This window comes from Tyto alba, unplaced genomic scaffold (assembly GCF_018691265.1).
Source record: "Tyto alba isolate M040663 unplaced genomic scaffold, T.alba_DEE_v4.0 Super-Scaffold_6, whole genome shotgun sequence".
Classification (NCBI taxonomy): domain Eukaryota; kingdom Metazoa; phylum Chordata; class Aves; order Strigiformes; family Tytonidae; genus Tyto; species Tyto alba.
Genome location: NW_024881327.1, coordinates 42,922,195 through 42,938,849, shown reverse-complemented (window position 1 = coordinate 42,938,849; position 16,655 = coordinate 42,922,195). Strand labels below are relative to the sequence as shown.

The 16,655-nt window shown below is 37.1% G+C and overlaps 1 protein-coding gene across 3 annotated transcripts in view; it reads right to left on the bottom strand.

Annotated features, from left to right (window-relative positions):
• Positions 1-16,655, bottom strand: part of KIAA0232 (KIAA0232 ortholog) — a 72,085-nt gene that overhangs the window by 32,966 nt on the left and 22,464 nt on the right. For all 3 annotated transcript variants that reach the window (XM_032984563.2, XM_042807600.1, XM_042807601.1), the window contains one exon: positions 2,481-2,618. In XM_032984563.2, coding sequence (XP_032840454.1) covers positions 2,481-2,618 — 138 coding nt within the window. The remainder of the gene's footprint in view (positions 1-2,480; positions 2,619-16,655) is intronic.

Below are 16,655 nucleotides of genomic sequence, written 5' to 3'. Positions count from 1 at the left end.
AACTGTAAGTAAGCTCCAGAACTGCCCACATGGACTATTGCCAGACACCTTGCAAGAAGAAAAAAAACCTGTGAGAACAAAGCTGCTGGTTGCCATATTTATGAAGATACTAATGAACACAGCTACCTGTTTGCCAAAAAAAAAAAAAAAAAAAAGCTCTACAGGTCAACATTTTCAGGTGATTCAGAAAACAATTTAAAAAAATTCAAGTGGCATTGGAAAAAAAAGTATTTATTTGTATCTCAGCAGTTTTTATAAATTCTCCTCACTCACACACCACTAATCATCAGTTCTGGCTACAGTTAATAGAGTACACTTTTGTCTTTTTGTAGAGGTGAAATCATGAACACTGCATGGAGCAGCTTGAATCCCTCAGCAGAAATAGTATTTTAACATTGCGTTTCACAGCCCAAAAACTATTGATTATTCCTATCAGATTAGCATACAAACCTAAATGCAGAAACCCACCAGCATAGGAAATGTGTTTGAAAAGCAGAAAGAAAAGATACCTTACAAGTTACTTTAAAATATCACTAGCATCAAAGCAGGATCACCCTTCCCCTCTAACTCTGGGCCCGGGGCGGAGGGGGGAGGAATCTGTATTTCTCTCTTATGCAATACACACGCTAAAACTACCTACAGAACAGCTTTAAGCAACAACTTTTCTTTTTAAAGGTTTAAAGGTTCCACCCTGTGTTTGAAATATGACCTACAATCTTGTTAAAGACAACAAATGTGCAAGCTTAATTGTCTGAGCATGCAAGAGAAATCAAACCAGTCCTGAAATAACAGAAGTCTACAAATTGTAGATTATAGGTTAATATTGAACAATGAAAAACTGACAAGGTTGCAGGAGCCAAAGGAGGAAGTTACTTGTTCAGCCTTTTGGATCACACATCTTTATTCTTTCAAAACTCTAGCTGAAGGGTTTCTTCACTTGTTCTGTTTTAGATTATACACACATTCAAGTGGAGGCAGACCAGTCATTATTATTAAATTTACCTCCCTCCTTTTTATTTTCAACTAGATTTCTCTATATAATATAAATTTAGCTCTAAGTGTTGCTCCTTGATTTTCAGCTATGTGAAGATGCATCAAGAGAGGAATTTCATCAGTATTCCTGTGGTCTACATATGAGACTACTACTTTGTATTGTTCATAAAATGAGTATACAGATTGTCATATCCTCAAGAAAGTCATTACTACTTGCAATTCTTTCTTCATATTTGCTTCATATTTAAATTAACTTTCATGGTAGTCAAGAGTGCTGACCTCAATATTCTGTAACAATAAGAGCCGAACAAATTACCAACAAAATTGTATTTTGCATCATTTTGTTAGGATAATAAGTAATGAGAAAATGGGAGTTCAGAAATCTCCCAATTAGTCAATTAGCACTTCAGTAACTGAACAAATGCTCAAGTAGCTTCACAAACAGTAAACCCGTACAAAATGGCAATGCTGCTGAAGATGGTGGTGGGAATAAACACATAAATCAACTCCACTTCCTTTATTGTTCTTGGTCACATACCTTGATGGCACAAGTGTCTATGCTACAAATCTGCCCAGGAAATCTCTCTGGGTTAAAATTTCCTCCGCCCCAACTAGGTTCATTTCAGGAAACTGATTCACTTTCCCAATCCAGTTCTCCACACAACCACACACATGTTTGTGCAAGCACAATCTGTGACTAGGAAGCTGTACAGAGCAACAGTGCAACCAGGGTGCATAGGCATGGCAGTTTCCTCTTACAGTAGGGAGAGATTGGAGTATTTGTAGCTCTGTAAACTAAGAGATAGACTTTCTCATTTCTGCTGTCTGAAAAACATCCCTGGAGTGCTTTCTTTGACCTGTGCTACAGATTATTTTTCCTTTTTAAACATTTCTTTTGATGGTCCTTCCCTTGCTCCACTTTTCCGTGAGCTACATGGTATCTGCTGTCTCTGTTATCTTCCTTCAACCTGTTGCCTTCACCTCCCCTCACCTTGTCCAGTCAGTGCACTTCAACTCCACTTCCACTTGGAGTCTGGAAAGTGAACATTTGCTACTATATATTGCGTTTTATTTAGCAATTCTGGATTACACATACAGCATGCACAAAGTAAGATGGCTTTCCGCCCAAATATTCCATTCCTTGCTGCTTGCTCACAACACAAAGTAAATACAGAATTTTAAGAAATATCTTTATGCAAAGCTTTGCGGTAGTTTCAACACAAACCAATGCATTGCAACTGTCCCTGACAAGAATAGGTGAGGGCTTACAGAAAGGAAAGCTACATAGTACAGAATCTTTTGTGAAATACTGCCGCCATACACAGATTTCATAATTTCCTAAAGAAAAACAAAGAACTCTCAGAGAACTCTGGGTGAACCTGCATTTTAATAAGCCACAAACTAAAAGATAAGCATCACAAGCTAAATATGTCTAAAACAAAGACGGGCATTAAGTCTTAAGAATCTATTAAATAGTCCAAACTTACTTCATCAGAAGCAGAGCGAAGACACTGGACAGCAGCCTGTTTTTTCATTTCCTCTAGTGTTAGATCAGAGCACTTTTTCTTACTCTTTCCCCATTTCTTGTAAGCTCCCTTTTCCCAGCCCAGGAAGATGTCATTCTCCTAAAATCAAAATAAAGAAATTACATTATTTAAAATTCATTAATATCTCAGTACTACAGCAGAACAGGACTACAAATAACATATTGTTCAAAATAAAAAAAAAACTCATCGTATCTACTAAAAACTACCTTTTGCCAAAGGAAAGATTAGTTTGATTGTAGAAAACTTGCACTTACTATTCAAAAAAACACGTTTTTCACAGGACATGGAGGCTACTCACACTTCACTGCAATATTTTCCAATAGCAAGGCATATTCATAAAGATCATTTTATGGCCAACTTATGGTTGAATGTATTACTGTAATTTACACAAAATACATTAGAGATTTTCACTGATCTCCAAAATAAGGACGAAGAGCAAGTAGGTCAGTTGGGATCAAACTTAAGAGAAAGCTAAACAAGCCAAAGGAAGAAAACCCAATGTTAGATCCCAAAGCCTCATAGTCTAACAACAAATATCATTGACAAAGAGATAGCAATGCCCATCTTAAAATGAAAATGAACTAAATTCAGAAGAAAATTAGACACTGGGAAGGGGAGACACGGACATGGAGGGTTGGGTTCCCATACATGTAAGAACATTTAATTAAGAACAGTAAAATCAAATAAGAACATTATTGTATTATATTAATGATCTGAAGATACATAACATCTGCTTGGTGTTACTTTTCCGAATTTACAAAATTTATTATCAGACTTGCTTATTCTTCACTGTCCACTCACATATATATACATGATTTCCCGTGTTTATCTCAAAGAAATGTTTTGGTTACCAGCAAAATAATCTTTAACATCTTTTAATGTACGCTCATCTAAATCATCTTCAGAGAGAACCACAAACATCTGATGCTTTTTAGCATACCCGTTTCAACCTTTTCAACATGTCTGTTACCGTTTCTAATGAAATCCAGGCTAAGGCCTACAGGCACTTAAAACAACTTGTAATTCCTCATGGCTTCAAAATGAAGTAAAAACAAGTTGTCAGTGAAGCTAGTTGTCTCTGTGCAATCAAAGAATAAGATGGGGGAAAAATGGGGGGGGGGGGGAGAAGGGCCAATCACCTTCAGAAGCAGTCATTGAAATCGTGATTTTACCTGACCAAGTCCTTCAGGAAAGAGCAAATCAATTTGTTGGATTTACTACTTAAAGTCTTATTTGATCTCCAAAACTGGAGAAATGGATTTAGTTCTGAAAGAACAAAAAGCTACCAGTCACTCTGCTTTTCCTTATACTTGTGCAAGATGCCAGTGATTCATTTCAAACAATAAATTTGAACAGGCTAATGTTCTGGTATTAGAAGGGCTGACAGAAAGAATTAATAAAAAAAAAAAAAAAAAAAGAAAAATACAATTATCAGAAAGTAGGTTCAATAGACTGCACATCTACACTCCCCTTTTTAAAAATAAATGTACAAGTCTTTTACAAAATTGCAGTTTATATACTTCTTTATATACAGTGAGGCTGTAGAGCACACTAACTCCTCCCAATATTCACATGAAAGTATACAAACTGATGAGACCCACCTACCCTCCACCAGCTTCCAAAGCCTGTCCTGCTCACCCACACAGGCACAATTACAAATGAAAAAAAAATACATATCCACTTGCAATACGTTACTCAAAAACAGAATCCAGGCACACCAGCAAATGTGCACGGGGTTAACTTAACTGACTCTACTTTTAGGTGGAGAGATAAGGCAACATCTACACTACGAAAACATTACCAAACTGCTATATATTAAAGTATTTTGTTTTATCTATGCCAGCAAAGCTTTGCTTTGTACTGGTACGTTAAAGCTACCCTCTGCAAGAGCAGCTTTGATAGCCATGCATGCTCACAGTCTGTCAGCAGAGCAGTAAGACCCTTCATGCTTACAGATATTTATAAAGCAATTCATTCAGTTCTCCACAGACACAGTTTGAAAGATAATCTGACACTTGCCTACAAAACTTTAATACTTTTCAATTTTTAAAAACATAATCCTCGCAACAAATACCCAATTGTTTAAACAAGGAAGGGAGGCTAAATGGAACTCCCTCTTAGGCCTGCACCAAAGAGCTCCACGTACCACAGTCTCATCCCTCCTTCCAGAGCAAGCACTTTGTTCATGCACACCGGGAGCAACACCACTCATCTGGCAGGACGCAGAGATTGAGGACAGAGCTCTGGAAGAATCTTCTCCTCCTTTCTACTTCTTTATACAATATACTGAGAATTTGTTTCTGAACATATGGTTTTCAGTCACACCTGGCTACCAGTGCTTCACACTGCCATTTTAGGTTTTATAGGAAAAAAGCCTGTTGAGAACTTGAGGATTTGAATTTTTTTTCCTGGACAAGTTTGCTAATTTTTCAGCCTCAGATTTTACAAGATTAGGAAACACCATGCGTTACAGCTATTCCACATAAAATTTTGAAGTTTGAAATCCTCATTTAAACTACAATATTTATCAGCTCTATATATGTATTTGATATAGACTATATTTATTGATGACCTTGTACTTTCTGCACACAAATCAAATACTGAACCCATAAAACACTACAGAACAGGGAAGAGAAAAAAAAAAAAAAAAAAACAAAAACAACTTACACATAATTCTTGTGTTGTAATCTATCAGAACCACTCAAAATCAATTTAAAAAAAAAAAAAGTAAGAAGAAAAGCATTACAGCTTTACAGGCTAAGTCAACAATGTCATATACCCTAGAGAGTGTGTTTGTAGAACTTAGTGTGACACATAAACCGTGTGGAATTCTGCTTCTATGACTACTAAATTGACTTAAAAAAAAAAAAAAAAGAGACAATCCAGTAGTTTCAAATGTTTTAAATTAATATCCTGCTTTCCCTCCCCCCCCACAGTCACTTTTTGTTGGTCTTTGTCTCCAGTGGTCAGGAGCCCATTAGCAGGTTTACTCCCTAGACTGGAAAATATTAAGCCCATGACAAACAGGAAAGAAAGCAGTTCAACAAAATATACTTGCCTTCATGCATGAAGAAAACTAGTTACTTCACATGAAAAGAATCACTAAGGACTTTTGTTCTCTTCAGCTACTAAATGCCTTTGTTTACCTTTGTTCCCTAACAGAACTAAAGATTATATGATAATGCTCATTTTAATGTAAGAGTTCTACCCTAACTTTGAATTTTCATAATTCTATTCAGTGGTCACTGAGTATTTCATAAAAGCATTGACACCCCAAACTAACAGATCTAAAAAGCATGCATACACACAGAATAAAAACTGAGATTTGGCTTACAAAATTCTAATATTTAAAACAGACTACCACCACTTAAATTTTTATATTGATATTAAATAAGTATCAACACGAAGTCAAGGCCATCTGGATACTGGAAAAACTCAAGTTTGAATATCTGAACTGCTCTTTAAAGACCTATTCTTCAGAGTCCCACTGCACCTACCTACTAGGTGAGTAGAAAATTTCATATTAGAGATTTTTAATTGTGAAGACACTGAAAATGCAAAGTTTCATGACCTGTGTGTTGGGTTTGTGTGTGTGGTGGGGTTTTGGTAGCGGGGGGAGGCTACAGCAGTGGCCCCTGTGAGAAGTTTCTTGAACCTCCCCTGGTTCCAAGTTGGGTCCACTTCTACACCAAGGCCGAACCAATCAGTGATGGTGGCTGCACCTCTGTGATAACATATTTAAGAAAGGGAACCTGGGAGGAGGAGTTGGAGTTGAAAACACCAAGGTCAGTAGAAGAAAGAAGGAGGAAGAAGAGGGGTGGGAGAGGTGCGCTGGAGCTGAGATCCCCCTGCAGCCTGCTGTCGCCCTGCAGCCCATGGAGGTCACCAGTGGAGAAGATGCCCACCTGAAGCTCATGGAGAACCCCAGGCCAGCCCAGGTGTGCCTGCACCCAAAGAAGGCTGGGACTCTGAGGGAAGCCCACACTGGGGCAGCTCATTGCTGGGAGGACTGCAACATGTGGGATGGGCCCATGCCAGAGCATCTCAGGAAGAATTGCAGCTCATGAGAAGGATTCATGTCAGAGAAAGTTCATGAAGGACTGTCTCCTGTTGAGAAGGATTCATGTCAGAGAAAGTTCATGAAGGACTGTCTCCTGTGAGAGGGACCCCCACATTGGAACAGGGGAGGAGTGTGAGGAGTCCTCCTCCTGGGGAAGAAGGAGCATGGGACTAACCGCACCCCCCACACCCTCCCCTCCAGCAGCGCTGGGGAGGAGGAGATAGAGAAATCATGAGCAAAGCTGAGCCAAAGAAAGGAGGGGTGGGGGGAAGGTGTTTGTAAGAGGTGGTTGTATTTCTCACTGTCCCACTCTGTTTGTTAAGTGGTGGTGTTGCTAGTGTTTGCATTAAATTAACATTCTTTCATCCCTTCCCATCCTTATCTTGATTCCTGAGCCTTTTGCTTTATCTTCTCCTTCCCATCCCTGAGGGGGAAGGGTAAGCAAGCAGCTTTGTGGTGCTCAGTTGCCCTCTGGGCTCAAACCATCACACAAGAATAAATTAAGAAGTGTAAATGTGGCTAAAGAAATGTTGGTGAAGTATCTGTATTCTTTATGCTAATGCTGCCTCAAGAAATCCAGTATTTAGAGTGCTTAATTCAATCTTAAATTAATATACAGGTGCAAATTTTAGAAAGAGATTTCTAAGCTGTTTCTCCTGCTCAACTATGCAAAAGCAGAAATTCCACCATTTCTTTTCCCACTAGCAAGAAATTAGAGAAGCAAAAGAAAAACAAGTTAGGTAGTGATTCCTCTTAATTTGTTAGAAAGATAATAGAGAAGTATCAACTATCAGAAAGAGAACAAACATGACACTTTGTGCTAAGACTGAAAATAGTTTTGAAGCTTACAGACTACACAAACAGAAAATCAGCGTTAAAACATACTTCAAGAATCTTGCAGGAACTACCCGTATTTCATAAAAGCTGAAGTCAAGTTCACTGATGCAGAGATATTAAATGACTCAAGGTCCCAGTTTCTATTCAGGTAAGTAAATAGGCTTAAATTTTGCATTCTCAGCAAAACACACAGGAAAATAATAAGACTGAATAACCTGATCAACAGACTCCCCAAATGGGGAAATCAAATCAGCACAAAAACATGATTTAAAAAGTCAGGATTTGTTTCTTGAAGTAAGTTCGGGGAAACTGATTCTCTAAGATTCTCCCTGCATAAATGCACTACAGATTGAATGATATACACACTAAGATGATGAACAAATATAACGTATATCAAGTTTTCAAATCATGCATTAAACAGCCTTAATTATCTATGTGGTCAACATTTCTATTTCAAATTATATATGAGAAATATAATTGAAATATAATTATATTTCAAATTATATATTTCAAATTATACATTTATGGCAAGAATTTCCATTCTCTTAGAGAAGAGAATAAAATATTGAGTTAAAAAAAATTTTTGAGTCAGAAAATTTTGAAGAATTCCTCGTCTTTGAGCATTTTAATTTCAGCACAAACCAGTTGCTATTCAAGCATATTACCAGCTTTGCATTTCTTGTTCTTGCAGAAATTATTGCTGGCCTGCCAAAACATGCTGCTTCAACAAGCAAGTTCTAGTAACAAGTTCATGTAAAAAAAAAGAGTAAGCATTCAATGTCATAATTTCTCAAATACAAAGTAATCACATACACAGAGTCTCTCACTTTAAGAATTCAACTCAAGGAATACCATCAAAATAAGCAATCTAAACATCCAGACAAGGTTATCTAGTGTGAAAAAGAATTCTCCAAATTAAGGTATGCAGAGAGAGTCCTGCAAGATTGAGTAACATACAGGAACAGTTTTTCCCTCTTGTAATTGTCAGTCAACAGATTATGAGATATCTCCAAGGAAGTATAAAAAAAAAACTACCCACATTTTTTTTTTTAAGAGAGGCAAACATTTGTGAAAGACTGGATAGAACAGTTTATCAGTACTTTTGCCATGAAGTTTGGAGTTATATGTCTACTGAATGCCTGGCCAGTTCCTGTCCAGTACAGTACACAAAGATAAAGTTTTGTCTTCTTGTTCTAAACTGGGGCATTAGTCTGCAGACTCCTCTACCCAGCTGTAGCAGAAACTGTTCTTATAAAACTTTTATAAAGATTCTCAAATGCAATTAAAATAGATCATGAAATTACTGGACAGGCCAAAGGGAAAAAAAACAGAATGAATTCGCATATGGACAGTGAGAATGGTGAATGCATATGCTGTTGTTCCTTAGAAAAAAGCTCAAAACCAAGAAAAGACAGATTACCCAAACCAACTGCTATACCATGGTCGTGGGTTGTACAAGACATCATAAACCCCAAAATGTTTTGATAGAACTAGAGAATCTGCAGATCTTTACTCTGCCTATGAGACAGAATAGTCTCAATTTGAGCCAGCAGCATTCTCCAAAGGTATTCACATCCTCTCTCTCTCCACAAACACACCCAACATAATTCCTGAATATCAACACAGTCCACAACATTTCCCTGATAGTCTCATGTAAGATATATCAATGATAGTGACAGCTATCAAGGTTTGTAGTGAATAAATTAAATCAAAGACTATATAATTTGACATAATGAAAACCCAGGTAGTCCAGCAGTCCTGGTCTCTTCTGTCAACAACAGTTTTCACAGCACTGACGTTTAATTAAATGCAATCTTTGCGTAGACAGGTATGAACCATTGCACATAGCAAGAAATCTTTTCCAAAAACTTAGTCAAAGAACTCCAAAAAAACAATTCTTGAGATTTTTGGATAGGCAGGGAATGGAATAAAATAGCTGTAAGTTATGTGCAAAATGGAATAGATCCTCACTACCTCTAGGAGGATCTCATAATTGAGAATTTGGGGAAAACTCCAACAGATCACGTACGTATTTTACCTTTACGATTATTTAAGAAGCAGAATGTATAAATACCTTAGGTGATCTTCCCTGAAAAGATACTCCCCCTAAACTGAGGTTCAGGAAACACTCTCATAGATTGCTTAGGGCCACAGGGATATAGACCTTTTCATAATGGCTTTTGTGAAATTTTTTAAGAGACATTGCATCTCATTATAATTAATGAGAAAGGTCTATAATGGGCCAGGATCAGCTCAGACATTCCTCACAGGCTGCCTCAGACTGAGACAAAGATGAGATAATACATACGCTAGACAATTTAGAAGAAAATACAAGAACAGTGGCACAAGCTCAGCTTATGCTTATATCTAAAAGACATGCAACAGGAGGTTCAGCAGACAAGTACACTTTCAGAGAGAAGCACAAAGTCTTCTCCATATCAAAAACCACGCTACCACAGAATGGAGAAGAGTGGAAAACATTCTTTAATGTTAGACAATTACTCCAAATCCAGATGCTACCAGAGAAATAGTTCATCTAAAACTATTTGTGAAAAACCAGGGAACCATCTAGCTGCTACAGACACCTCTTTCCTGGTTTCTATAACTGGAACATTACAATCCTATGCAGTTGGACTGTAACAGAACAGCTGATAATATATCAGCCCACATCATGCACTGCTACAACTTCAAGGTCCTGAAGGCATTCAGGACTGATGATTCCACTATCTGCAGGCTGGGAAGAACTCTAGCTATCAAACCCCATCAATCTGAATATAAAATCCTGTAGTCCAAGTTTCTGTCAATTATAAACTCTTTCTTATAATTCTACCAACTTGAAAGTGCAGTCTATGTGTTGTTCACTAATTAGAAGTTACTCTAGTCTGAAACCACGCAGAAGAAATTTGATCACACCCACTCCCAAGAGCGAGAGAACATGCAAATGCTGCATCTGTTGAAATCCTACGTTTGTTGAGCAGGCTGCCTTTGGAGTTTTCCCATTAAAATAAAAGCAGAAAAGAAGAAAATTTAGCAAGGCTATAGGTATAGCTACACAGACATCATTTTACTTGCACATCTTCCCTACATGGCAGAAAAGAAAGCCAAGAACTCAGCAGAAACTGCCACTACAGAGTCCAGATACCTGAATGGGAAAGGGACATATTATGACTGGAGAAGTTACTTCACAGCATTTATGGTAGCTCTCTTGGGCTTAGGGATAAAGTTATGTGGCGAGCATCACTGACCACTGTAATCACCTGGTTTCAAAGAATATAGGCAGTGCTTGGAGACATGTGGTGAGTGTACTGTCACGCAATGGTCTACTGTACAAAGAACACTAAGGAGGTATCTCAGCTAGCCCCAGAATCCAAAACATTACAATTATACCAGCATGGAGATAGCTGCAAATAAATTCTGACTGCTAGGAGGACTAACCCGCTTGGCACTTGAGCTTGTATCTCTGCTTTGCATTATGTAAGCCTTTGTGAGAATACATTAGTAGTCATGATAAAGAAGTGATTCTGTTATTCTTTTTGCATAACTGTGAGAGATACATCACAACTAAGCATTAGATGCTATTTAGAAAGTCACAAAAGGTAATATAGTACTAGTTTTAAAAGTTAGCTTTGATTACTCAGGGCAGAAACCAAAGATAACATTTTACCTATATTAATGTGCCTACTTCAGTAGGATAGAACATAAGATACACCACAGATCCTACATAAGTTTGATGTCTGTTCCAATATGTGAAATGTCCATTTCAGGACATGTTTGCAGAGGAATCAGCATTTCAACACAATCACCCGTGCTGGTACAAAGGCGGAAGACAGTTTGAAAGAAAAATTTCTCAGATAACCACAGGCCTTGAGAAAAATGCTTTCCTTCTGCACTAACATATCAGCTGAAACCAACTACCCTGAAACCTGTACAGTTTGCACAAACACAACCCGGAGACCCTAACTGCTGAGCTCCAATCCCTGCCACCACAGTTCCTATCACTAAACCTGAATAAAGAATACAAAGGCATAGTACATGATACCCCACATCTAACAGTCATCAAGACAGAAATATAGAACAGAGCATTTCTCTCCTAATTAACAAGTCAGATATCAAGTGAAAATTAATATTTTTTTTAAAATAAAAGAAAATACTAAGTCCCACAGAGATACTGCACCAGTGAGATCTGCAATTGAATTGGTCAGAACTGTTACATGAGCTTTGGCTGGAAGCTCTTTTACAGTCAGCACTTGCAAAGGAACCCAACTGAAATGACTGCAGCACGTGCAAAATAACTGTAGGTGCAGCAGTTCTTCACAAGCCGAGCTACAGGTGCTTTCACAGGACAAAACCCATTGTGCTGGGGGAAATCACAAATCTGCTGGAAGACTGAAAACAAGAGGCCCTATCCTTCTGAGCACACAGCAGTTCAGAGAGAATATCTGGGAGTTTTCTGAGGCACATGCCTATACAGTAAAGCCATTTCTATCATCTTCCGCTATTTATCTGAACAGGAATCCACATCCCCCCGATTTTTCTCAGCAAGTTATTTTCCAAAGTTTAAATATGACAGTGGGAGTTATATAATCCTCAGCTAGTCACTCCTGAAATGGGGAGGGAGCACAGCTAAGTTTTCTTCTGTGAACTTTTAAACTTAGTTGTCTGAGCTTTTACAAAAGTTAAACTATTTTCTACTAATAAATAAGCTTTACGGACATATTAACTAAAGGATATAGTACTGTTTACTAAAAATGGTTAATCTGCTCTTTCTTCAGTTTACATGCTTATGTATGAGAAAAAGAGGGGTTTTATACCTAACCCTGCAAACATGTACACATCTGAATACTCTAAGGACTTCAAAATAATCATAGAAAAAAGTACAGGCAGAAGTCAGTCTCACAGTTCCCTTGCCTACCTAACCACTCTTTTCCTCATACACAAATTTCCACAACTTGAACTTTACATACTTAGTTTGGGTAATGATTAAAAAACTAAGGTCAGAAAATTTTAAAAATTTTTCTTACAGGAATGTTGCACAGCTTAATAAGCAGTAATACAAATACAGACTAAACTGAAAATGTTTTGCATTCAAGAAATTTACTTCTACATGTTGCGGTCAACTTTGAAATTTAATGACACTTGTGTGCAGCAGTCACACAGCATTACCCTACTGTAACTGAACTATACTCTGCATATTTTAATGCATTAAAAAAAAAAATTGGGTTTGCATGACCCACAGTTATTTCTTAGGGATGATAAAAGAGCGGTTGTAATTACACTAGAACCTCCATTGTCAACTTTTGTTAAATAGGCATACCAGCCAGATCAACATTTAACACAGGGTTAGCATAGTACAGAGGACCAAATCCTCATTTCTCCTATCTTTTCATAATGGATGCGTTTTTCACTTCAAAACAAACACGAGAAAGTACATCCTCCTCCCCCTAAAATATATATGTAAAAACCAAAGTACCTATTACTAGAATATAAATCTAGACATCAGGTCCCTCTACTGGGTTAACATGAGATGGCAGGGAAAACAAATGCCCCACATTCAAGTGGATCTTGGAATCTATCTAGCAAGTGCATCACAAGTGCTGTCAGCAAAAAGTGTCCCGTGTTACCCCAGCACGCACTAGCCAAATGCGGAGGCGTTGGCAATGACATCCACACCCCAGTACAGAGTGAGAGGCCAAAAGCATTTATGAAGATAAAACCAACAAGTTAAATACTCAAAATTTATATGCAGGCTGACATTTCTTTTCCACTGCTCTGTTCTTCTCAATATATAAAAAAGAAAACATAACTTTGGACTTTAAATACATACATGCTAATGATGAAAACGCAAGAATAAAAACTATGATCAGAGAGTCGGCCTAAATGCAGCTATCGTTCTGAAGACTTTTTCTATCTCTCCATGTAAAAGACCACCTGAATATAACTATTTCAAATCAGCCTACAAATAATTAGTCTTCCAGAATATAACCCTCCCTCTTATAAATTGAAAAATCAAAAGGTAAAATTTCATGCTGGTCACAGAATGACAGTTTGCAGTACAACAGCTACCTAATTCTGAGAGTTAGGAAAATATTATCTTTTTTAAAAAAAACAACTCCGTTAGAATTTTTACTTTTGAGGGTCAGAAAAAAACGTCAACTTCCAAAAATAAGTTGAAAGAAGTAGATCAAAAGCAACAGAAGTCACTTGATATGGAAAGTATGCCTAACATGCATTTAGACCTTCATGCTGCATGACCAAGGGCTTACAAACAAAGCCTTTATCTTGCAGAGTGTCTAGCTGTTAGGTTTGGGGTTTTCTAATAAAGACTCCATCCTTTCAAAAGGGAGAACAGTCTGCAGGCAAAAAAGGCATGAACTTGTTCCATTCGGAAACTGCTATGCTTACAAATAGTATATAAAAGATACAACACAGAACACTGATTTTAATACTGTACAAATAAAGATCAGTGAATTAATGTTTCACACAATATATTTTTTTAAGGCAATGCCTTCTGCTTCACACAGATATACTCTATTAATGCAATATTTACTGTATTACAAACTGGTTTGAGAACACATATATCTACAAATATACCTTTAATTAGCATTTAAATAACAATCACAAATCTTAAAAGCACCTAGCTGGCTTAACATTAGGAAACTAAGAGCAAGGCAGTCTGAAAATCAATCTAGTGTGAAGTCAAAAGGCTGTCTCATAATGTTCAGATCTGCCCCAACAGCAATTCTGTGGGTCCCCAAAAGTTAAAGATTTGTCAGTAATTTCATGGCTTTTTCTCCTTAATTTATCCTTTATTCCAAAATAAGAAAAATCAGTAATAAAATGCAAATGATGAAAGCATATGTACTTAACAGAAACATTCTGCACTTTAGTTACCATTACACAGTCTTTAAATCCATACCAATTTTATGAGGTTTTCCTTAACAGACCAAAAGCTAAAAAGTCATCTACCTCAGAACAAAAGATCAGTGGTTTCCAAACATTTTGAACAGAGACCATTGATAGGCCTCTAATCTTAAAAAACAAAACCAAAACAAACCAAGCAAAAACCCTAACACACCTAAATAATTAATATAATATGTTATATAACATGGTTCGATAGATTCCTTTAGTAATTTTGACCAGGTAGACATCTAATCTGTCTAAATCAATTTGAGAATCATGTTCTCTAGGAAGTTTGAAAGCAAGAAATATCTTTGTCTCTAGGGGGCCAAAAAAAAAAAAAAAAAAAAAAAAAAAAGGCAAAACTAATCTACCCCTGAAGTCCTTACTTGTCTTCTGATATTCTGATATGACACACCTAAAGTAACTAGCCACAAAAACGCAAACTACTTCTGTGAACATCCTGTCTCTCAGTAATCATGGAAAATGTGCAAACCCAATTCATATTATTTGTGTGTTTTCACCTCCATCAGTCAATGCTGGGGAAAAATCCCAAAGATCCTTCTACCTTCCGCCCTCAGAAACCCTCCCACCAGCAATATCACTGTCATAAAAAAAAATAAAAAAAAAAAGGGGGGGGGGGGGGAAGCAGAGGGGAAAATGTAAATTAAAAACAACAACAAAATAAAACAGTGCACAAGCTAAGAATGAAGGACTGCTTAAGAACTTCTACATCTTCAGCTTTTAGACTCATTTCCAAAAGTAGCAAGTATGGCTTGAATAAGAATTGTGTGATAAACAACAACAATAATTAAGTTAACTTCAGTACTTGAGTATTTTGAAAAAACATGTAAAGTGTGGGTTGTTTTTTTTTTATGAGGTGTTACAGTAACTCTTGATAGCACATGTATAATCATAGCAGCTCTGGAAGATCTTGGAATTTATGGTGCAATTTACCATAAACAAGATTCTTTTCTTGAAGGTTTTCTAGTACCTTGAAACACAGCTGGACAAAATAAACTCGTTTATCAGTTTTCCCAATATTTTAATAGATATTTCAGTCTAAGACAATGAATCAGAATAGAAACTGCAAACATTCCAATAAAATTTGGTTGTAGTACATTACGGTTTTACTTTCACATATCTATCTTTTCAGTACTGTGCCTCCCTCCAATGCCCTCCACGCAAGTACCTGCAAAAAGCCTCTATCAACTCTCTGAAAACTCATAACTATTGATCTATCATTTTGTGATATTGAGCCTGAGTCCATATGATACCCAACAGAGACCACTCTAATTGGGCAAGGCATGGAATTACCAGTAATAACAAAAACAAAAAAGCAAACAAAAAAGACTCCCCAAACCAGCCTCATACACAAAAAAAAAAAAAAGACAAAAGAAGCAAAAACAAAACAAAGAAGAAAAAAATACCTAGGGAAAAAAAAAAAAAAACACAAACAAACAAGCCCACACACCAAATCCTTAAACACATTTTATTTTCTATCCACACAAACTACCTCACCATATAGAGACAGATATTAGAGGAAGAGAGGTCAAGTGATGGAAGCCACAGAGGTCTGCAGCAGAATCAAGACCAGAAACCACGTATTATGTGTTACTAAAAAACCAGAAAGGAACACCCTGCTTATGCTCAAAAATAACCCTGAAGACCTAGTCAAACAAGACTCCCATATTCTTTTGAAATATTAATTTTAAACATAAACAGAAGTGACTGGTAACAGAATAGTGCTAGTATCTTAAATAGCTGGGTATGCCTAGTAAGATTGGGGGATGTTTTTTCATTAATTTTTTATTTTAAATCTTTCTGTACTTACCTGAAAAAACCTCAGTGCGGAACTTCAGAGTCCCATTTCCCTTCTACAGTTGATGACACCAGAACACTATAAAGAAAGCATGGAAGGAGGCTCCCTGGCTACTAAAACGGTGCTAATGGTGTCATCAACATTCTGAGGTGGAAAGATCTTAATGACCACCTTAACTTCAGTTTGCTACATTTCTAATGAAGATGATTCAAACAATATCCATAAGATTAAGACTTCCTAAACCTGCCCTCTTCACCACCCCTACCCTCAAAAAAAGCAGACTGCAATGGATTGTTTGTATGTATAATGCCATTCTTGGTGTTCACAGACCACATTCTAACCTGTTCAAAACAGTCATTACTGTATTTTTGGGAAGAAGTGATGGCTACTCACTTCCCACCAAAGCAGAGTTCTAGAAGCAAAGAATCACAGAATCATAGAACAGCCCAGGTTGGAAGGGACCTCAAAAGGTCATCTGATCGACCCTTTCACAGGGAAA